The sequence below is a fragment of the Corapipo altera genome, unplaced genomic scaffold (assembly GCF_003945725.1).
Source record: "Corapipo altera isolate COAL_440 unplaced genomic scaffold, ASM394572v1 0, whole genome shotgun sequence".
Lineage (NCBI taxonomy): Eukaryota > Metazoa > Chordata > Aves > Passeriformes > Pipridae > Corapipo > Corapipo altera.
In genome coordinates this window covers 55,204,470-55,228,608 of record NW_020884872.1, presented here as the reverse complement: position 1 = coordinate 55,228,608, position 24,139 = coordinate 55,204,470, and the positions used below count along the sequence as shown (strand labels likewise).

Sequence of the window (24,139 nt, the reverse complement as noted above, 5' to 3'; positions counted from 1 at the left end):
TCACTGTGGATCTCACAACACGAACAAACTGAAAGCTATCCTAGTGCAAGGGACAGCAGTCTACAGTGTATTAGACACTAGTCTTTCCCTCAGAAGGCTACAAATCTAGAACATGAAACCAAGCAAAATAAAGAACAGCCCTAACAGAAAATACAAACAAACACTGTGAATGTAGATTTGCAAACTGCTGTTGTTGTAAATGAGCTTTAGTCTACTAAAACCTGAAAGCCTCCTTAGGATTCACATATTTCAGACTTAAAAATCAACAGGATATCACATTTAATAACAGTACATCAACACAGTCCGATCTGCTTTACAGATTTAATGTGACCCTAAAACCTGTACTTTAGAAATCAATTTTAAAGAAAATTATGGTTTCAGCAGAAGTAATATTCTAAAGCCACTACCTGTTTATAACACCAAATTAATTGATGATGCAATTATTCTAGACGCAAGTGTCTTAGTGGATTCTAGAATGTTTTTTGCTTGATGTTCTATCTGGCAATCAGTGGCAAATTGCTGGTGAGGTTTCTAGCCTGTTAACATTCAGAGAAGGGCAGGCAGCCAGCACCATACTCAGTGAAGTTTTTCATCTGCCTGAGCTTTGCAGTATTAGTAGGAACAGTGTTATTTCGACTGTGGAAAAAAAGTGGGAACAAAAAAAAAAAAAACCAAACCACCAAAAAACTTCTATTGTACAGATTTCAATGGCTCATTCATCTGGCAAAAATCAGATAAACTGGCTTGCTTTTCTTGAGTACAAGTAAAAATACACAAAAAACCCCCAACAAACAAATTGACATTCTTCCTTGACCTGGTTATCTTTTCAAGCCTACAATTTATGCAGTTCTTAGTGTCAGAGATCCCTGAGTCTCTTTCCTGAGTACAAGCTCAGGAATGAAGATTTTAGTGTGCTGTCTCTGAGAGTCAATTCCAATGCACTAGCAATAACAGAGTATATAGGAAGAGTCAATAAACATGAAAGACAAAACAAAGGTTTACATTTCCCTCAAATTACAAAGCTCAGCTCAATAAGGGTTCCTCTGTGTCCTGGGAACCTAGGCTTTAGTACAGTGGATGTGCAATTATATTAAACCTTATCCTTTCAGGTGGCATCTCTCATCTGTAAGTCTCAAAGCTCTTTACAAAGAAAATTGGTATCACACTCTCCTTTTCACAGGTGAGATTGTCTTGCCAAAGATCAGGCACTGAACTTATGGCAGACTGGCAGCTGATATCCAAGTTGTTTGACCTCCAAGTAATTCAGAACACAGTTGATCAGACTCCACCGGCTTGTGTGAAACACCAGTTAGATACAGTAAATGTGTAGGGAAGAGACTGACAAATACCCATACAGGTTGGGGAGTTTGCCATAGATGGGCTGTACTGCTACTGTGATAGATAAACATCTTATTTCCTCTGGCTCTACTGCTTCTTGCACAGAGAGTAAATGTATATATGTCTATATATTATTAAAACATGAGAGCACATTAGACTGAAGAAAAGGTGCATACTGGGAGCATCATTTATTTATCTCTGAGTGTGTTTTAGCATCCTCTTGGCTGGTAAGTAGCAATAAAAATGTAACATATATGCCATTTCTCCATGTCAAGAAGGAAGATGTGTTGAGTAAAAGTAAAGTGAGGTAGGCCATAAAATAGAGGAACAAAGATTCTTTCAGCTAAATGTCTGGTGCTTCAATAAGGACATGCTGCTTTTGCCGGCACATGCTTATCAATGCTGACATTTTTTTCTAAAATTACTAAATAGGGCCATTTTTAATAGTCTTTGCTGGGAGTTATACTAAAACAAGTAAAATAAAATTAAATAAAAAAAATGTTGACTCAGAAGTTTGCAAGTCTCATCAGATGAAATGATTGCTTGTTGCTGCCCAACTCCCAGATACAACCCTGAGTACATGGTCAGCCCACAGGAAGAAATGTAAGGGCAACATCACAAACTAAAGAATACAAAAATAAAAATCTGCCCGTCAGGATTGGCAGCTCCTCAGGAAACCTGCCCCCATCACCCCAAGCCAATCACTCCATTTCGTACTGAGGGTGTGTTTCAATCAGCAAAGTGCTATTTCAGACTCATGTCTGGTTAGTGCTCCCACATTTGAGTCTGAGTACTCCACAGCTATTCTGCTCTCTACATCTTCACTGAGCTCCAACAATCAGTCAACATAGCAGGGAAAAAAGGAACATTTGACATCAACAACAGAATCATGACAAGCCACACAGTGTTTGAGCCTGAGCCCCATTCTAAGGATGCTACAGGCACCAGCACAGACGCAGCTGCCGTTGCCTGCTCAAAGCAGCTTACAGTTTGAACTTGAATATCAGACAAACCATACAAAGCCAGAACTATCAACCTGCATTTTGCATATTCCTGACCTTCACCCACCTGCATATTCTGACAACATCAGAGAGGACTGTACATGTCCTATTTCAGTTGCTGTCCTCAACTAGCCAGTCAGCAGTGTTTTACATTAAAGGAATTTTACTTCCTATTCCAACCAGTATTAAATTTGTATACATGCAGTCCTTTTTGTCCCATATACGCCCAAGAAAAGATCAAGATATAAAATGTGTTTCACAAGGCACATGATCAATTAGAACTGAACTCTTAGCATCCATTATGCTCAGAAATGGACTAACAGATCAGTTACGAGGGAAATATTCCTAGAGTGAATTTAAAAGCTCCACAGCATTTCAGACACCTAAATGAGCAAATTTACCACTTATAGAAGCGTTAATCAGATATCAGATACAGAATTCAAAGACTCTGTTGTGTATTTAAAGCATTTGATATTTCAGAGTCTTGCATTATTAGACAGTTACAACCTACATGCTCCTTTACTAGACCAGAGCTAAGATCCAGGGTAGAAGTAAACAAAAGAAACATAGAAGGAACACCCTGAATGTGAAGATCTGCAAAAGATACTGATATTATTCTATCTTGTTTCTGCAGAGATCATTCAAGCATTTCCATGCTGCTACCAAGGGGAACAACTGCAGATTTTCTAAACAGGGGTCTTGAGCCCACATCACCCTTCAGGCTTTAGTGCTACTGGGACAGAGAGGGGAATTTAATTTGTCCTCTCAGACCACATGCTAGTTTACAGCCAACCTATATACCAGCCATACCTAATTTAGCCAAGTTTTTCTCTGGGAACCTATAACCACAGGTAGTTACTGACACAGAAATAATTTCTCCAAAGTGAAGCACACCCAAAGGCATCTCATGCTTGGGAAAATAACACAGCATCTGCTCTAAGAGGTGTTTCTCCAAACAGCTTTCTCCTACTATGGCTCCAGAAGTTACGATTTATTACCCCATCTGCAATTCTGAACAAAAAAGCATGCAGTTTGTAGCATTGGTCCTTCATGTGTGTCTGACCTGCAAGCACAGAAGCTTCCTCTTGTACAGCCAGCCTCTTCCAGCTCAACCAAGTCCCACTCTGTTCTAAGAGATTCAAAATTCAATCCTTATTGTTGTCTAGAGAGAACTGGTCTAAGCAAAGAACCCAGTCCCTGTTTGAACTCTAAAGAAGATGGACAACAGAGGATGCCTCACCTCCTTAAACTTCTTATACAACCATGCAGCAAGTGATACACAAATAAATAAAGGAGATCTATAAGTAATATTCACAAAAGATAATACAGGCATTTTCCTAGTTTGCTACAACTGTAATTCAGCTTCCTCTGTGCAGCTGTATATCACTAGTGAGGCTGATTTGAGGCTGGGAAAGCAGAATTTGCTGCTTCTACTTTTGCAATAAAATATAATTCAAGTGATGCACTAGTACAGTTCATCAGCAATTAACTTCCTCAATGTTTAAAACTAAACCAAAACAAGCTTTTGCCTTCAGACTGCAGTATTCGTTTCACTCTGTTTCTCTCTGAAAGAACTGTACCTTTGCACACTGCTGGATTTTTGTTTGAAAAACCACAAGAGGGTTAAACAAATTTAAGGTGAACACGTTTCTCAGTGCAGAAGTTCCTGTACTTGTGCAGCCAGGGGAAATTTGATGGTAAAATAAAATAATTATGAATTTTTTGGCTATGGGAAACAAAAGAATGTTAGCAGAAGATTAGTTTGAAGGAAATTAATCTGTGCCTTTATTCTTGATTTGTCAGTTTAATTTAGTCAGACTAGCAGAAAAAATAAGTTGTATACACCATATCAGCAAAGGACGTTTATACCTAAAATGTTAGTTTACAATGCAACACAGGAAAAAGGCTAAGAATAAAAACCAACAGTGGTTTTCAGGTTATGCTAGTTCTATAAATGCCTTATCCTTACAGCCTAAGCTTTCCCCTTCCTCATTTCAGATGCTGATGAACAGGAGAAAAACACGAAGCACCACAGTTCCTCCTTAATGCATCACTTTCGAATACATCAAACGCAATTTCTTGAGAGAAGCACCTACATCGCACAGAGACAGTGTCAGGACTCTTGGCTGATGCAAGCACCACATCTCTCTTTGCAAGAGGTGCAGCTTTCAGCCCTACAGGTATCAGCAGCAGCAGCTCTTCTCTCCGCTGGCTCGTTGTTTGCTCACATCTTTTCCAGGGCTTTTATGGGGGAACATTCCACTTTGCTTGCCATCTTCCCTGCTCATCCGCATCTCCCCTTTCCTCTTGACTTGCTTCCCTTCACTTGTGCCTCTTATACCACCACGACACAGTTCATAGGTTAGGCCCCTTATATGTGGAGTGCCCAAGACTTGCCCACTACTGCTCTATCACCTGACTAGAGATTACATCTCTTTGAGAGAGCGCAGGGCACTGTATATAGCACAGTCTTCCTACACAGTGCCTGTCTCACCAAACAGGGCTGTGCAAGCCTACTGACACATTTGAATGTCTCTTTAAATACCTGAACATGGTCCAAGTTCTATCCAAGCCACAGAAGCACACTTATTACAATGAGCATCATTAGCAGCACTGCTTGGAACAAAATTTCCTAGCAAATTTTGAATTATTTAATTAAATCTTATCTGCAGTTGTCCACTGCTGCTATGATAAATAAAGGTGCTGACAGCAGAAAAATTGAAAAATTGAGAAATTAAAAACAATGACACTCCAAACAAGCTGTAATATTTCTTCTTTTCCTTCCCTGCTCCTTCCCTGGCTTAGCAATGGTACAATCCCTCTTTAAGCAGGAATACATTCCTGATGAATCCAGCTATACAAACACACATCTGTAACCAAAATAAGTATGTTCCAGAACTAAACAATCCATACTCACCCAAAGTGTTTGTTGCAAAGTTTTTTTCAAGTCCATCTTCAGTTAACTCTCTGTTATTCACCATACATCCTGCATTGTTGATCTGTAAAACAACTCCTTTAAACAAAATAATCTACACAAATATCTACAAGGAAATCCACACGTACAAGCAGTCAATGCTAGTTTGCTGGATTTTGACACTGCAACACAAAGCTACAACCTGTTTCAATAAACCATGCTATTCCAAGTCACTCTATGGCTGATCATAGGGTTTCTCACAAAAGAAAGAATCCCCAGAGAAATGGCTCACCACAGATGTATTACACTAAGAACCAACAGTCCTCAGTGCCTTACCCCAAGTCTTTAAACTCTTTTTTCACAGAAAGTAATATGCAAGCATTTTTTTTTTTCTTTTGTAGAAAAAATACTGGAACTTAAATATGCATAAGTAAACTGTAGAACATGCAGTAGAATGACCCACAGGAACTCCCACCCTCAGCAAAAAAAAAAAAACAAACAAGCTCCAAATTTGGCAGGTTATCCAGGTCAGCAGGGTGCTGCATCATAGTTAGCCCTGAGAAGAGCAGAGCTAACTAGCAGGGGTGCTTCATAGTGACTTGGTGTCCTGGTTGTAGGATCCCAGCTTTTCTGTCTACCTGGCAATCCTGCCCAGATGCCTCACTTGACTCACACATTGCAAAGAATAGTGCTGCACCACACAGTTGGTATGTACTGTAAGGCACATCCTCATGAACAGTCAGAAGCCTACAAGCTGTGTGCAACCAGCATAAGCTCAGACACACTTCTTTCCCTATTTTACCTTCCCGAGGGAGCTCGAGCTTTTCTTTCTCACCTCAAAAAAATATCTGTCCCTACATACCTTCCTGCCTGTTCACTGCCACTCCTCAAAAGCTGTTTTCCCATTTTTATCAGAAATTCCTCATCTACTAAGCAAGGCTCCGGGTGCCTCAGCTTTAGAACAGCCCCCTGAGCAAATTTCCACTACTAAATAAAGGGGAAAGTGTACTGAGCCTTACCAACCTGATATTTAACTGTTTGCTCTCTCCCTGGCTCTGTTTTAGACTTGTCTTTAGACTTTTCATAAAAGTTTAATCTTTAGGAAGGTCTAGTTTTAAGAGGGACAAAGTAACTACTAATGGAAGTCAAACAGAAAGTGTGTGATAAGAGTCTCAAAAGATGCAGCTAAAAAAAAGTACTGCTCTTCTTTCTTCTTGTAGTATATCTTTGTGAACTGAGAATGGACAAGAGCAAACAGACCATGAGAACGCCTGAAAAAACATTTAGAAAAAATTAAGCAGAGAATTGGAAGACAAATTGTGACATCTACATGACCTGTTGGACAAATTCAGAGGCTATGCACTCCAAAGACAGACACAAGGTTTAAGTATGTAAACTTACCAACACATTTAATTTATGTTCATTTCTGAATTTTTCAGCAAACTTCCATACTTCCTTGGGATTAGATATATCCACAATATGCAAGAAGATATTCTAAAAGAAAAGAAACTAACTTATAAATAACAGGGACAGTGAAGAGACCCTTTTCACAGCTTAGGCTTGTCTAGGTGAAAAAGTACTTGAGCAGTATGAAAAAAATATTGTCTCCAGAACACAACTAAAACAGGTTAACATGCACAACTGGGAAATATAATTCTAGTCCTTAAAACATGCTTAGTCACTTGATTCAGCTGCTTCTGAGACACAGCTTTTTAATGCCAAAGTTATTAAGAGAGAGTCCTACTTAGATAAATACGTGACAGACAGTCAGGCATAGCAGAGAACTAGGAAAATACTGCAAAGCTTGCAAAACTTCAGTTTAAACAATTCATACAGCAGCTTCCTCTTTGGCTGTAAGGAACGTTCCAATGAAATGTTCAAGGTCACAGCATTAGAGAATAATTTAGCTTGGAAGGGACCTCTGGAGGCTGCTTGGCAAACATGCAGATTCAACAGCCTGCCTGATCCCCCTGCTCAAGTGTTTGATTACCCCCATGGTGAAAGTTTTTCCTACTATCTACTCAGCATTTTTTACCCTGTTCTAATCTGTGTTGGCTGCCTCTGGTCCTTTCACTGCAGACCTCCAGGAGAAGCCTAGTACTGTCTTCCCTCCACACTCCCATCACATGGCTGTAGACTACAGTAAGACCCACCTCGGCCTTCTCAACACTGAGCAAAATCAGCCTCCTAGACTCACACTGTACATCACATGTACCATTTCTCTCGTCACCTGGGCAGCCCTCCACTGGACTTGCAAGACACTGATGACTTCCTCAACCTGGGGAGTCCAAAACTAGGCACAGGACTCCTGCTGTGATCTCACAAAGACTTAACAGAGAGGAAGATACACCTCCCTCTGCCTAGTGGCTAGACTCATGTTCACACAGCCTGGGGTGTGTTGTCCTTCCTTGCTGCAGGGCATGCTGCTCACTCAGAAACAACTTGTTACCCCCATGTCCCTTTCTGCAAAGCTGCTTTCCAGCCAGCTAGGCAAAGACTGCACTCCATGCCATCACCTGAGCTGTTAAAGAGATATCATCAATTTTTGCCCCTGTATTGACTCATGGGGGTTGCCACTAAAAATCATTAACAGATCAGCTTTGTTCTGTTGATTGTTACTTTCTGAGCCACATGTTCCAGTTTTCCACCCACTTTGTCATCCACCAGTTAAAACTGCATCTCTCCTAAATGGCTACAAGGATAGCATATAAAAAGCTTGTCAAACCTCAGGAGCACACTGCTTCCTTCTTGTCCATAGGCAGAGTTATCTCATTAAAGGCAGCAATCAGGACAGTCAGTCCAGGTTGGCCCTTGAAAAATTCACACTGTGTTTTCTCAATCACCTTCCTGCCTTTCATGGCTCTCATGACGATTTGGTCTGTAGTTTTCTGGGGAGCAAGGTGAGGCTGATCCCCAAATCCTGCTTGCCTTTTTTGAAGATGAGTGATTTGTCTTTTTCCAGTTAACAGTAAGAACTTCCCACTTTGAAGAACTTTTCTTTGAAGATCAACCAACTTTTCCATGGCCTTGTGCTACCAAACAGCTCCATAAAAAACAAAACAAATATCTTCTTTCCTAAACCCAAATATTGTCATTCTACTGCTCATCCTTCTTGTCTGTCTTGATCTTAAATTCTGCAATCTCATGACCTCTTCCACCAAGGCAGCTGTTCAAGACTGCTACTGACAGCAAGTCCAGCAGAGATCACCTCTAGCTGGCTTGGCCAACAGTCATATCAAAAAAATCATCTTTGATGTTCTCCAGAAATTTCCTGGGTTGTTTATGCCCTGACATGCTGCCAGCAGGTTTCAGGGTGGTTCAAGTGCTCCATGAATACCAGGATCTGTGACCATGGGGCTTCCTCAGACCTCTAAGAAGACTTCATCTACTTCCTCTACTTCATCAGGCAGTCTATAGCAGACATCCACCATGATGTCACCCACACTGCTATGACCTCTGCACCTTACCCAAAAGCTCTCAATGGGTCATTACCCATTTCAAAGCAAAACTTCATGAATTCGAGCCACTACCTTGCAGAGAGCACTCCTCTTCCTTGACTTTCCAGGTTGTGTTTCTAAAACAGTGTTGTGGTTTAACCCCAGCCAGCAGCTAAGTACCACACAGCCACTCCCACACCAGTAGGACTGGGAGAGAATCGGAATGGTAAAGGCTAGAAAACTCATGGGTTGAGGTAAAGACAGTTTAATAGGGAAAGCAAAAGAAACACACGCAAGCAAAGCAAAACAAGCCCATGGCCATTCCACCATGAGAATGCCCAATCTCATCTGAACTTACAAGCTAAGCAGGTTTGGGCCTAGTGCTTGGATGGGAGACTGCCTGGGAATACTAGGTGCTGTAGGCTTTTTACAAGGAACTAATAATCCCCTGCTTCCCAAGGCCAGGCAGGTGTCCAGGAGTGCAGGGCCACATCACACGTAACTGTTACTTGGGAAGACAAAGTGCTATCACTCCAAACATCCCCCCCTTCCTCCTTCTTCCCTCCACTTCATAAACTGAGCATGATGTCACATGGTCTGGAATATCCCTTTGGTCAGTTTGTCAACCTGTCCCAACTGTCCCTCCTCCCAACCTAACTGCCTTGCCAGCATGGTAGTATGAAAAGCAGAAAAGGCCTTGGCTCTGTGTAAGCACTGCTCAGCAATAACAAAAACATCTCTGTATTAGCAACCCTGTCTTCAGCACAAATCCAAAACACAGCTCCATACTAGCCATTGTGAAGAAAATTAACTCTATTCCAGCCAAAAGCAGCACAAAGGGCAAGGGAATACATCTACTCCACCACTCTAGTAATGCCAACCATTTCTCTCTAATCCCAGTGACATCACAGCTCTGCAATCATGCATGGATTCCTGTGCTTCCTACATCATGTGTATTCATGTATAGGCATCTGAAATGGGCTCCCAGTCATGCTGCTTTCACATGAAAACTGTGAGAGCTTCCTCCATTTTGCAGTCCCCTAGACATTTATTCACTGTCCCTGTGACTACTACCTAATGAAACCAGTTTAAAGTCCTCCTCACTAGCTTAGCAAACCTGCTGGCAAAGACACTCTTGCTCCAATTTGTCAGTGCTGCTCAGTAATACTCCCTTTTCAGAGGTCAAAGAGGTCATAAAAGCCATAGACAAAGTGACAAAGGCCAAAGTGACACCATAAGCACATTCACGTGTTGACCTACAGGGTGTGTATGCTCCTACTCAAGCCCTTCCCTTTCACTGTAAGGATTTAAAAGACCACTCCTTGGGCCCCCATGCCCTTGACTCCCAGTGAGCACTCTTGAACTCCAGGTCACCCCTCACAATGTCACAGGTGCCCACGTGGCTGGGCAACAGGAGGTATTGGTCCTAGGTCCAGAACAGCCTCAGCAGACTCTCCACAATACCTTAGATCTGAATCCCCAGCAAGTGACAAACCCCTCAAGACATCAAGCCAAGACTGCAGATGGGTGCCTCCATCCCCCATAGGAAGGAGCCTTCAGCCATTATCACCCACCACTTCCTCCCACTGTCAACAACTGTTCAGGATCATGTGTCTCTAACACCTCCCCTGACAGAGCCTGTTCTTCCTCATCTGTTACCATGGCACTATACCTGTCTTACAAATGCACATCTGCAGGCAGAGAACGAGCCTGCCTTCTGTTGCCAGCACTCACAAGCTTCCATTCCTCCTCATCTTAGGAGTCTCTATCCTCTGCTTCTAGCCTTCCTTCCTTTCATACCATGTGCTCTTTGGCTCTCTGTAAAGACCCTGCCAATCTCCTCTTTCTATTCCCTATGGCTATGCAGCCTGCTCACCTCCTGCTCTCGCTTCACCTGGCAGCCCAGCACCCTGATGACAGCAGAGCCCAGTAAATGAAGCCACCATCATGCACTGCCCCAGGCTCAGGGAAAAGTACCAGTCACTCCCTGCAGTCCAACATCTGCCAGATTATTCCTCTGGAGCTCTGTCTGGGCCAGTCTCCCATGTGCCAGGCACATCTGCTCCAACCAGAATCGGAGAGCATGCTTTCAGGTGCACCACTGCACCCACTCCAGCTGTCTCAGAGTATCAGGTGCCTTCTGTACCCCCTTCCACGCTAACTGCTGCATTAAATGCTAAGTTCTTGTTAGTCATCCTACGTCACAACACTCTTGCAAGTTTTGCAATACTAAGGCCAGGAATGGGGATGCAATATGCAATAGAATTTAAAAAAAAGAAAAAAAGCTTGACATACTGACCTAGAGCAAAGTTATAATCTTCTAAACCACTAAAGCTAGAAATAATGCCTGTCTCAAAAACACCAAAAACCTTTTGCTGTTTGTTACAGGCAATTCATTTTCCTTTTTACAGGGTTGTGTTCTACATAGTACAAGCACAGTGGCATTTATCTGCATACAAAGGCATGTCAACTCCTACTCTTCTCCTAGATAGCACTTAGTCTCAAAGACACATCACAGATAGTCTTATGACATATCCCAGGAAAAGGCTGTTTTAAAATAATTATGCAGAGGATGTGTTCTCATGCAAAACAACAAATAATCATTAAAGGGCCTCCTCTCTTTCCAAGCTGTTTCTTTAAATACTCATTATACAAGCAAATGAGATAAGTGAAGAAGCTGAAAAAATTATATGGCATTATTCCCTGCCTATAATTCTGCTTTCCTGAAGATAAAAAGCACATGACCCTCTCTAGCCATTGGATTTCAGCTCTTTAGTTGAATTAGGGTCAGAATTTTCTCCTTGTAATAAGGTACTCTAGGATGACCTTGCTTGATGAGGGAGATTGGACCAGATGACCCACTGTGGTCCCTTCCAACCTTACTCATTCTGTGAATCATTCTGGACCACAAACTTGACACTGCTCTACTGTTTCGAGCTGGATACCTCTCTAAAAGCTTTCTACTTTTAAAGCTACTACTGTTATCAACTGGTAGAGAACAGCTAAGGTTTTTTAGGCAGATGTTCAATATTACAAGGAATTTCAGAGATTGAAAAAGATCTAACTCAACACTTATCTGCTGAAGACTGCCACAGTGAGCCAGGAAAAGGACACACACGTCTGTTCCCTATAAAAGTCCTCAGTGGTAGAAAAGCCATTTTCAAAGTGAAACCTAATCTTCGCGACTGGATCTACTTTAACAGATTAGGAGAACTTTCCAGTTCCCAGGAACCTAGGTGCAGGTGCCTGCCAAGTAACTCCATTTCAGCACTGAACTCAGGCATGTGTTGTAGAAAATGGAAAAAATCTTTGGTTATACACTTCATTATAAATGAAGCTTTGTTATATACTATAACAGGATCTCCATCCAAACTATCAGGAAGAGCAAGTTCAGTCTGGATACAGCTTGTCAAGTTGGAGATAAAGCATTATATTATCTCAATGGATTGCTTCTGAATGAGTACTTATAAAGAAGGATGTTCTTGGGGACTTCTTATTAAAATGCTCTTCCCACTGCAACATGTCCCACAGGGCCTCTTGTACAGCTCATCTAACACTTCACCAAAAGCTGCTCTCTATACAAGTGCCCCATCCCCAGGGTCACAAACAAGTCCTGCAGTGCCCTTGTACTCTTTCATGACTACAGAAGCTACAGGTTTGCAGCCTATCAAAGAGTGGGAATGCAGTAATTCATCTATCTTTAAGGGAAGAACATTATTTGCCTCAAGTTTTGTTTCACCAGATGACAGAAAACAGAACACGAAGGAACCTTCAGAGGTCAAGCTCACCTCTTTTCCCAGACTGTCTGACTGCAGTTAGCAAGGGAGGTAGTACAGATAATCACCAGTCTTACTATAGTCATGGGATTACACAGCTATAGACAGCTGGGAAGTATTTATTTCTACATAACAACTGATCTAATTTACCTCCATTAAGGAACTGAAGTGTAATGCTGGTTGTGTCATACTAGGGAGCTGAAACCTAAAAGCAGAAATTTAGTCAATAAGACATCTCTAGCCATAAAATGTCTTCAGAATTTTTGATCCACATTAAAAACTATTACTGGAATCAAAATACTGTGTACAAGAGCCAAGTCATTATTTAAAATGAAGATAGGTCTCCATCCAAGTGCTGTGGATTAACCCTGGTAGGTAGTTCAGCCCCATACCAGCACTTACTCGCTCACTCCTCTCCCAATGGAAAGGGGTAGACAATCATAAAGGCAAAATAGATAAAACTTGTGGGCTGAGATAAAGACAGATTAATAAGTGAAGCACAACTTTGTGTGTAAACAATGCAAAATAAGGAATTCATTCACTACTCCCCACTGTCAGGCAGGCATTTAGCAATCCTCAGGAAAGCAGGACTTCTTCCCATGCATCAGTGATTTGGGAAACACCATAACTGTGACTGTCCCCCTTTACTCCTTCTTCCCCCCAGCTTTTACTGATGATCCCTTTGGTTGATTGGAGTCAGCTGTCCTAGTGATCCTCCTCCCATCTTCTCATGCACCCTCAGCCTGCTCATAGTGGAGCAGTGTGAGAACTAGAAAAGGCTTTGATGCTGTGTGAGCTCTCAGCAATAACTAAAACATGGGTTGTCAACACTGCTTTGGTCACAAATCCAAAACACAGCACCATAGGAGCTGCTATAAAGAAAATTAACTCTATCCCAGCCAAAACCAAAAGCTAATGACCTGTGCACTTCTCCATAATCACACTCTCCTGAATAATTAGTAAAAACAACAGTGACAGCTACAGGGGTGTACTGCAGAATGATGCGTACAGAAAAAAGAATATGTAACAAAAGGAAGGAGGTAAGGAAGAGGTATTATAAGAAAATGAGATGGAAAGGCATGTAGAGCATGGAACTAGGACCACACACAGGACTTAACAGAGCAGCCAACCTTAGCAAACCAAGGGCATGTTATTCAGACACAAAAAACCTTCAGCTCCAATGCAGTAGACTCATAAACGTTGTTGCAAGTGTTGCAACACATTAACTTTTAAAAGCCTCAGCCACGTAGTTAGGAATAGTAAGTAGGACACCACAAAACATATCAACGACAAACATTAAGTAAAACAGCATGCTGCTAATGATATTACTTATCACAGAAAACATAATCTAATGAAATGAAATCACTTCAAATCATATGAATGATAAACTACAAGATGTTTCCACATCCGTATGAAAACACTATTAAAAACACAAGAGTAAAATGTCAAAACAGTATCTCAAGGCCTCCAAGGTCTTTAATACTAACAATTTTTCTAAGAGTAAACAAGAGACTGAAAGGTAACTCACCTGATTGCCCGTTTCTGTCACTATTTCTTCTTGGGCAACCTCGGCCCGTTCCTTATTTCGGCAAACCAGATGAACTGTGCCACCTGGTGGATTGAGACAAGAAACACATTTGATAATTAATTACTAACTGCATCAGCACTTTAATTGGGGGAGACTTTGGATATCAGAAGAGAGGTGGAAGATTTCTGCTTGGTTCTGGTCCCTATGAAGGCAGGCAAGGTGAAGAAAGCATCATGCTGTAATAGGGTCCTCACACAAGGCTGCATGTATGGAAAAGACCACTGCACTCCAAGTACTGTCTGCTCAAACCTTTTTCTGTCAGGTCTGTACATCATATTTAGTGGATGAAATACCGGAGCCAAACTGGAGATTGAAGCTAAGGCATCTGTATTATAAATGCTTCTTTTGATACACGCCTTAGAAAGTTCAGTAAAGGGCCTAAACAACACAAGTGACTAGAATTGCTCTGTGAAAAGGAAATAAAAATGCCAGGTATAAGAATTCTTCTCAGCAGTGGAGATATGACAAGGACCATGGCCTCAAATTGCAGTTTAGGAGGCTCAGGTCATCTATTAAGGAAAATAATTTTCATTAGTTTTCTTCTAAAGAGATCAGGCTGTCCCAAGAGGATGCATAACTTGCATCCTTGCAGGTTTCAGGCAGCGAGACAAAGCAATGACTGGCTTGATGTAGCGTTGCCAACAGTTGCTTCAAGTGAGATGCTGAACAAGGTGACCTCTACAGGTCTCTTCCAACCAACTTTTCATTGAAAGGAACACCCAGGGCACGGTTTTTCTCAGAGACCTAGATACCTGCCATGATGTCATCACTTAGCCACATTAAAGAAAGCCTTCAAAAAGAGGACTAAAGTAGGCATATTTTTTTTTTTAGTTTTATGCCTTGTATTCTCTGATCATTACAAGTCATGCTTTACTCTCAGTCACAGGAATACCTGTACTCTTTACTTTTACCTATTTTTAAAGGAGTCTTAGGGATTGTTCACCACTAGAAAGCTCAAGGAATGTAATCCCAAAGGATGCATAATAGTAACAACAGTGCCAGGTGACTCTTCTAGTGCCCAGAACCCAAATGCAAAATACCAAGACTACCCTAGGGATAGTGCAGTCACACACTGCACAGCCCGGTCTGGGGGCTGATAATGAAATTTTCTGTTTACGAGAGAGGTTTTTCCCCTGAGTACCACAATAGCAAGTATCCTTGGCATGCAGCTGATGGGGCCAACAAGCCTCAAGGTTCTTCTGAAGTTTCCTAACAGCATCTGATTCCTCCACATCACTTCTAGAGCTGTCTGGGTTACTTTTACCAAGTGCACAATCACAGGCAGCCATAGGAAACTCCTGAATCTGGAAAAACAATACAAATTACATTAACTGATGTTTAACACAGTTAATCTTCGTTTTGTGTAACACAAACACCATCCATGGAAGGGACTGTGCACAGACAGGCATTGAATATGAACGGACCAGAATGAAAGACAGTCTTTGCCGCAGGGAAACAGATCTCATGAGTGAAAGAAAAGCCAATCAGAAGGGGCAGTGTCCAAGGCTCATTTCTTTGGCCATTCTCACAGTGACTGCAGAGTTCACTGCAAAGGAGGGCTCCAATTACAGACCTTAAGGCAGTTAAGAATGTGCATTTGCAGATGTCTAAGAAGCTCTTCCCAAAACACAAAGGACAGCACAACTAATGTGGGCAGGTACAAATTAAACACATGGAAGAAGCAGCTGGCCTTCAAGCTGACCAGGAACATTCTCAGAGTCTACAGTAGAAAAACAGTCCACAAAAAGAGATGCATTTTTAAGGACTTTGAATATAAATTTTTTTGTTGCCTTTGAGGACACAGGGGAAGTTTTGGTGTGACCTATGCGTTAGGAAAGGAATTTGAATACATTTTCCACAGTAAAGATGAAATTATTTGAACTTAACACATGGGAATTGTCAGAGTAATTGGGAGAAGACTGTATCAAGCTGGAAGTGCAGTTCACAAGACACAGAGGAAAGCCCAAATCTGCATACCCATAAGACACCAACTCAGAGAAAAGCTGAACTCAGACTACAGAAATTGTCATCAAGATCATTATTACTTAGAAAGGTCTGAGTGCTTGAAAGTAAAGCCAACATAGCTTGATTATTCTTCTGCTGAGTCTGAATCCTTATTATCTTGTCGTGGTGTACTTTAAGAGATTCAGCTAGAAGCCAGGGCCGCAACAGCTGACATTGAGTTTCAAAGTGACATGTTCGAGAACAGGATCAGGAAGGCATTTTAATTTCATATGAAACAGCAATGCCCATACAACGCATCAGACACACAGTCTGAGCCCAAGGTCGTTCTGCTAAACATGGTGACCAAATCCCATGCAGATCCAGCCAGCCTTCCAGCTTGCAGAACCTGGCAGGCATATCCATTTGTGAGCAAAACAGTCACCAGACAAAGCAATACTTACATAAAGCTTTTCTGTATAATAGCAGTAGTGGGAACTCGATATCAATCACATGCTGGTACTGATGAAGGTCTTTAATCCAAAGACTCTTTGATGCTAATTGTGCTGAATTAGTTTAATTTAACTGAGTCGCACTTTCCTTCCTAAGATAGTTATGAAAACTAAGCACGCAAGGAGAGAGCAAAGAGGCACAAGCTCCTCCTTTTTATTCTACATGCCAAAACTCCTATCACTCTTGCACAACAGGAATTATTTTGTCAACTCTGTAAGGGATTACGTTTATCCTTTAACAGCAGTTAGGTCCAGTTCATACCATCTCCTTGCGTACAGAGAGCCAGATAAAAAAATAATTACATGTAATCAGCCAAAAGGCACAAACTCCAAGGTATTATCATTAAGATCAAGCACAACTACTTCGCTTCTTCTATACTCTCCCATCTCAGCTTTGCAAAGCCAATTGTTTTCTTTCATCATATGATAAATTCACAAGTTCTTCAAAATAGTTCAAATTCAGCCAGGCTGCTACTTGTACTGAATCAGCTTTAAAAAGACCATGATCCATCACCAACATCCTTAGATGCCACAATAACACAAATAGTTTTGGTAAACATGCACTTCAAAAACACTGTGCAGATCCTCTCCATTTATTTGGTTTCATTATGCCAGTTTTCACAGCACCAATTGCGCTTTAACGTGTAACCCACACTAAGAGCCCAGTAAAATGACCCCTCATCCCATGCATTTGTGTGTGTTTATGCTGGAAGGCTAAACCTGCTTCCTTCCATGTTATCTGTATCAACTTCTCAGAGCTCCACGATATTCCAGCTCACCTCTCCTCGCTATCTCCTTGGCTGTGGCCTTGCCAATGCCACTGTTTGCACCGGTGACCAGGAAGGATCTCCCAGACACATCCACCTCCATATCAGCTGGATTGAAGTGCTTGGAAGCAGATTCGTAGCCGCCCCTGAATAAAGCAAGACACACCCATAAGAAACCAGAAGAGAGCCCTTCTGAAAAAAAAAACAACATAGGGGAGAGAGTTGAAAAGCACTTTTCCCTCACAGCTCAGCTGAATGCCCTCCCTTGCCCTGTTACTGTCTGTACTCGTGGGACAGGCCACAAACAGTGCCAGTGACACTGCAACCAGTGATGTACCACAGAAGCATCAAGGTTGGAAAAGACCATTAAGATCATCAAGTCCAACCATCAACTCCAGCACCACCACCCCGTTCACCTCCAACACATGTCCTCAAGTGCCGTAGCCACATGATCTTTGAACACTTCCAGGGGCGGTGCCTCCACCACTTCCCTGGACAGCCTGTGCCAGTGCTTTACAACCCCATCCACGACAGCACCTCCTTGTGGCGTTCGCTCGCCACAACCACCCAGCCCGGACTTCGACAGAGAGGAAGGGGTCCGGCCGCAGCCCCGGGGCGGGGCGGGTCGTGCAGCTCTCACAGAGAGGGGCGGGAATCTGCTTGGCTTGGCGGGGTGGGGAGCGGTCGATTGAAAATAAAATAATAAACTCGAGCCAGTTGAACTCCCGCGGGCAGGCAGGAACGCCCCGGCCCGGCCCGGGCGCTGCGCCCGCCCCACGCCGCGCTCCCCGCCCGCGGGGGCCGCCGCCCGTACCTCGTGTATTCCCGCAGCCCCTTCACGAACCACACGGTGTTGCGGTACCAGGACATGGCGCTGCTGCCTCCACCACAGCGGTGCCGGCCCCGCCTCTGCCCTTACATAAGGTCAGCCCTGCCCGCGTTAGGTAAGGGCCGAGGGGCGGCACCGCCCGGTCGTCCCCGCAGCCAGGGACCGGCAGCGCTGATGGAGGGTGCGAGGGCGGGCAATGAGCTTGTCAGTAGGGGGGAGCTGTGCCACGTGCCCCCTCAGCAGCAGTTTGTGAGTTGTTTCTGCTTTTCTGTTTTTTCCTCTTCTTTAGCCATCAAGGACAGCCGCAGCGAGCCCCTGCCGCGACGGAGATGGCTGTGCCTGGTGATGGTGGTGGCAGAGGAAGGATGGAGAGTTTCCCATGGCACCTGGTCGGGACAGATGCTGCTGCCAGCTAATCCAGGACTGCAAACGGGGTGTTGTGTTTTGGGAATGGGGAGCAGAGTTCCAGGATCTATGCCTGCACCCTCTGCCCTGGAAAGCTGTCAAAGGGATGCTCTCACAGAAACATAACCGTGTTGTGCTACACCAAGGAGTGTTTTGCATAACAAATCCATTAAATATCCAGCTCCTACTAATGGAGCAAAGTATAGGAGTAAGGAAAGGGTACACGTATGGCTGTTGCAGTAGGGGAAGTGAAACTCAAAATGTGTTTTCAGTTCCTCTGGTAGGTGCTTTGCAGCTATGAAGCCCAAGAGAATCACTTGGAGTTGTACATCTGGACAGCCCATGTTAACCATAAGGAAATTGTCATTATAGGTATAATTATGCTTTTAAGTACATGAAAGGACTATGCACTTAGAAAGTTCAGTGTGCAAGTTAGATAAATTCAGGTATTTTACGTGGTGTGGGAAGGTCATATGCAGAGAACCCTATCTAAGTTTTCAAGAGCTTAAGTTGCCTGGTTTCAATAGCAGAGATAGGGGAGAAATGGGAATATTCTTTTTTGATCCTGTATGATAGTCTGATACTTCTTTTTCTAAATCTCTTCACTCTGGCAAAGGCCTCATCCTAAAGTCTTCCACTTTCTCAGCACATTGTGTGAGTATTAGGCTCATACAAAAGGCACTTCCCACTATCAAGTTACACTTTTGAACTCACTGAACTCCGCACTGTCCGCTTGTACTGTGTACTGTGTGTGAAGTAAGAGTTTTCAGAGGGCAAAGAGACACATTTTCACAGTGATGTTTTCTTCCATGCAGAGACCATCTAGCTACATGTTGTGCTTTTGCATGAAATCTAAAAATGCTTGTTCTTATTAAAACAGCTGAAAGACTCTATGAAAAAAACAATAGCCTGAGTCAGGTTTAACTGATCTTGTTCTTGGAAATGCCTGGGAGTTTGTGACTAAAGTATTCCTAAACAATTCATCCTGATTCTGTTGCTTGAAATGGAGACTTTGGGCGCAGAAAGGAACAGCTTGGCAGTAGTGTGAGTGGCAGAACGTTATTTCATGTAGTGGAAATTGAGTGGCAGCCTAAACTATGGACATGTGCTGTGATGTCTGTGAGTATATGGAAATAGTTTTGTGATCATCACCGACAACATGCAATTGGCAACCAAAACTGTACAGCCTAAACTGCTATGATGATGTCTGATAATCACACTCGCTGTGAACAGAGCAGATGTTAGGCTTGTGCAAGTCCTGCATGCAGGCTGAGGTAATGTCCCCTCTTCCTTCTTTCTGTCCCATGCCCAGGAAGCCTTTCAGCTTCTCCCTTTCCCTCACAGCCCAGAGAAGTCTGCATGGTTACTTTCCTCAAACCCTGGCTCAGCAGGGGAAATCCAGAGAATTATATGGGCATGCCTGCTGTTATGAATATCCAGGCAGAAAACTGCAGTGCTGCTCCACATTTTCATGCTAGTTAGAGACTGTCTTACCTTGGGCTTCATAACCCTCTCTGCATCTCAGTGTGCTGTTAGGAGAACAATAATGTTCCACAGCTACTTATGCCACAGAATTAGCTGCATTCTTTACAGGAAATATGGTTTCATTTTGAAAAACATTAGCAAAGCCCAAACAAAACAATGGAAGCTCCTGTGAATAAATGCAATAAACCAGGTTGTGTTTTATTCCCTTGTCATTTCTGTGTTTCTGTATTTATTTCTTAAGTACTGAGACTGTGGCTAGTACAAGCAGAATGGGATGATGACTCTGATGTGTTGTTTGTAGTCTCAGCCTCTATTCTCATAAATTAAGGAGTGCATCCCCGCAGTCTGCTGATCTCTGAAAGTAAATGAAGTGTATGCAGATACAGCCAATTCCTTGCACGCTAAACCATTTGGACTGTGATCAGCAAGATGCTGGATGATGCAGCCCTGAGGTACTAACTAATGTGAGTATGCATGACAGAAGCTGTCCATGAGTCAAAAAATAGATTATGGCAGCCAGACAATGGGAGCACCTCATAATATTTTGGGGTTAAGTAGTAATGGGCAATTACAGCATATTTCTTGTATTAACATTAGAGAAGATGTTTTAATGTAGAGTTGAGTAGCGGAGTCATCCTGGTACACACAGAATTTTCTCAGAGGATATTCTATAAATACTGTAATGCTACCCATGCCCTTCTAACAAATGCCATTTTAAGGAGATTTTGTAAATGCTCAGAAACTATGCCCTTGCCAGCATGCAACAATCCCTGAGCACATTCAACTTAGAGATTTCTGCTTAGAAACACTTGCTTTTTCTTTACAGAGGGCCTAAGCTTGCACCCAGAAAGGAATTGTCACAACACTCTATCTATCTGAACAGCTTCATAGAATCCATCATTAAGGTTGGAAAAGACCTCCAAGATTTTCCAGCTTTCACATCAGAAGGGACCTGTTGCACGCTGTCCTAACACCTAGATGTGTCTGCTACCTCACTTCACCCCCTGTGGTGTTGTGCTTTTGTATTGTTGTTCCAGAGGCAGGAACTGTACAGATCATGTAAGTGCTCTCTCCTAACCCAGCTATCATGATGATGAGGCAATATGGGGTCATGTGCAGGAGAAAGGCAAGATGTACCTTTGCCAAGAGTTGGGTGGTGCTAATGGTGCTAATGAAGGGCCTGCATCACAGTATTCTCACAGGGAAATTTCTGCCCACATCAAAAGTTTGGCTGCATATGTTGCTTTTGGCACTTAATTCTAGGTTGATGCATCTAATTAGCTGAATTAGAATACATCTTGGAGCTTTGAAAAGTGAGAAAGTTACATCTTTTGGTTTCTTGAGTGCTACTAGCTTAGCAATAACTTCTGATAGGACACTGCTCTGAACATGAGGGATTTTTTTAAACAAAGAATTTTTCTCATAGATTGGCAGACAACATCTCAGATAGCTGTCACAGCCAGCTAGTGATATATATGTGTAATCTGGCTCTCCCACTAGAAGTGGGAGAATCAAGAGAGCCATGAGTCTCTGGAGCTCCTGACATTTCCCTCATTTGAGCAAAGAACAAAATGGCTTCACCCTGGACAATGAACACAATGCAGTGCTTAGCCTTGATAAAACATATTAAGTTAACTCCTTCCCTTAAGGACTGCAACACTTCAGGTATATCTACACTATCAAATACTTCCCAGGTCCTGATCCTCTTATTGCCCATACTAGGCAAATTATTGTTGATGCTGAGGCTCCCAATAGCTATTAAGCAAATACTTCTGTCTAAAACAAGCTCAGATATCATCAGGATAATAGTTTGCTCAAGGGATAATTTGTTCCCAAGATCTATGGATGAGGCTGCACCAGGATTCACACTACACAGCTTGGCACTGGTGATCCTGCATTCTGTTAGATGCATTTACCAGTGCAGAAACAGCCCCAAAGCAGGTTATGCAGGCCCTACATGAATTCAGGTAATCCTCAAAGCAAAAATTCTGGAATATTGTGGCTGTGAGCTTCCCGATGTGAGGACTTTTCATGCAGTAATGAATTGAGAATCTCAGTATTTTCTTAAAACAAGAGCTGGTGAAAAATAGGTCTCTGGCATCCAGCTGGACTAATATGAAGAATACACTTTGGACTTGATTAATCTTTGTACCTGTCAAAGAGCAAGGAGTTTTAAGCAAAGTGTTAATTATCTCCAACACAAAAGAAAAGTTGAAAATGCCGATTGCTTTCGAAGGCTGTGTGTTTCAGAATGTTTCATATTTTCTTCCTGGGGACAGATCTAAAAAGTAGACAGAGTACTCGAGAGCTGAAAAACAATTATATATTCTAGAAGATGTTTAAAGCAGCTTCAAGACTATTTAGCCAATCTCTTTTATTATCCTCCTTTTTTTTTTTTTCTGAGGGTTTTTGTTGAGAGGCTACAATCTCAGTCTGAAGAACAACTGGCTCCTTTGCTTGCTTCATGCCAGAGATCTGGCAGGCTGTTGTGCATTCTCTCCTTTCCTTGCAGCTACTAATTTTCTAATTAAGTCTCTCTGCCTGCCCCCATTAAATCAATCAGAACTGATTCAGTCGCCACTGACTGCAGTGGGAACAGGCACAGGCTTTAAGGCCCAGATTTGCAGAAAAGCTCAGCATCTAGAATTGGGGCCAGATTTCCAAAGAAGTGGCAACTGTGTGCAAGCCACTGTTGCTGTGGGAGCCACTCCCAAGCGTGCTTTTGCCATGCTGGCCTCAGCTCTGGAGGCAGAACACTTGAAAACTCCTGCTTTAGAAACTAGCACTGCCCCACCACCAATTAAGAGCAGTTGGCAATTTGTGGAGAGGCAGTCGACACTTATCCTGTTACTTGGATGAAGCAGAGTTTGGTGAGTGCTTGAAGAGGAACATTCATGCCCTGAGGTCTCAGGGGCATGTCTGAAGTGCTTATGGTAGTAGCAGGATGAGAGAAGCAAAAGCTGCTCGTCCCGAACGCAGGGAGGGGTTAAGTTCTGGCCTGTGTGGTGTTTTTGTGTACAGTAGGGTGCTTGCTTTGTTATGTACCCCAGTCACCACCAAGATTGCCAGCTGCTGTCATCAAGTGTTGTTTCCAGTGAAGAGCTGGACTTTCCCCAGACCAAATAGCCTTTTGTTACTGAGAAACAAATGTGGCAGTATGTCATCAGCTTAATCACTCCTTTTAGCTCAGGGGCCAGTAAAAGGAATCTCATACTGTGTCTTATCAGAAGTCTAGGTTTGCTTAATGCCCTGGTCTCTGAGAGCCTGTAGGGCTTCCCAGGGTCAGAAATGTCCTGGCAAGAAGGGCTGCTGAGTGTCCTCCCAAAGTGAAAAAGAGTTGGCTGGGAAAAACAGCTAAACCTGCTGCCAACCTAATTAATCTCCAATGTATCAAATAGCTTATGTGTGCTTAAATATGTAATTTTTCTAAAAATAATACGAGCTTTATAGTTGAAATGCATCCTAGAAAATAATTTTTTTAGTCAGTAAAATATAATTCTATTATTCCCATGACTGAAAAATTCTTTGCCGTTACAGTAGGCAACATACTTGAATGCATGTGTTTGTTGCTAGGCTGTGAAAGTGATTTTCTTCAGCTACCTGTTTTTTTCCTTACTGCTCTTCTACTAGAACTTACTGCTCTTACTACCAGCTGTTGGACAGGAATGTTCATGGGCTTATTGACTCAGGTGACTTCTGCTACACTCCATTCTTTTATTTGTTATTCTTCTGCAAATCTTGCTGCTTTAATAACCAGTGCTAATGTATTGATTATTCTATAGCAACTGTTACCAAATTGCAGATGTTATCTAATAGTATGTATCCACCGAGAGGTATTGAAAAGCAGGGCAACAATCATACCTCAGCTGACATGGTTGTTGTATGTTGTGTTCCAATACAAAAGGAATAGACTGAAGTTTTGTGTCTCCAAGCAGTCCATATACTGTTACAACAGAACCCACAATGATGTGTGAAACTTACCCGTGCAAAGCTGTGGAAACCCTCACATGTAAAAAAGCACCACACTTGTTTAGTAAAAGTCTTATTTCACCTGTTGTTCAGGACAATTTTTTTTTTATAAGTCCAGTAAAAATACTGAAGCAACTCTTTTTCTGATATATTCTGATAAATCATATTGATGAACTA

At 42.4% G+C, this 24,139-nt stretch overlaps 1 protein-coding gene across 4 annotated transcripts in view; it reads right to left on the bottom strand.

Annotated features, from left to right (window-relative positions):
* The window catches only part of DHRS12 (dehydrogenase/reductase 12), a 38,257-nt gene extending 19,978 nt beyond the window's left edge, over positions 1–18,279 (bottom strand). The window contains exons 1-5 of one of the 4 annotated variants that reach the window (XM_027648208.1): positions 18,089–18,279; positions 17,287–17,420; positions 13,995–14,077; positions 6,655–6,747; positions 5,257–5,338 (exon numbers count right to left, since the gene is read on the bottom strand). In XM_027648208.1, the coding sequence (XP_027504009.1) occupies positions 5,257–5,338; positions 6,655–6,747; positions 13,995–14,077; positions 17,287–17,420; positions 18,089–18,144 (448 nt within the window). In that variant the 5' untranslated portion in view covers positions 18,145–18,279. The remainder of the gene's footprint in view (positions 1–5,256; positions 5,339–6,654; positions 6,748–13,994; positions 14,078–17,286; positions 17,421–18,088) is intronic. The other 3 variants (XM_027648199.1, XM_027648180.1, XM_027648189.1) reach the window with 3 other exon arrangements.
* Positions 18,280–24,139: the final 5,860 nt, after the last annotated feature.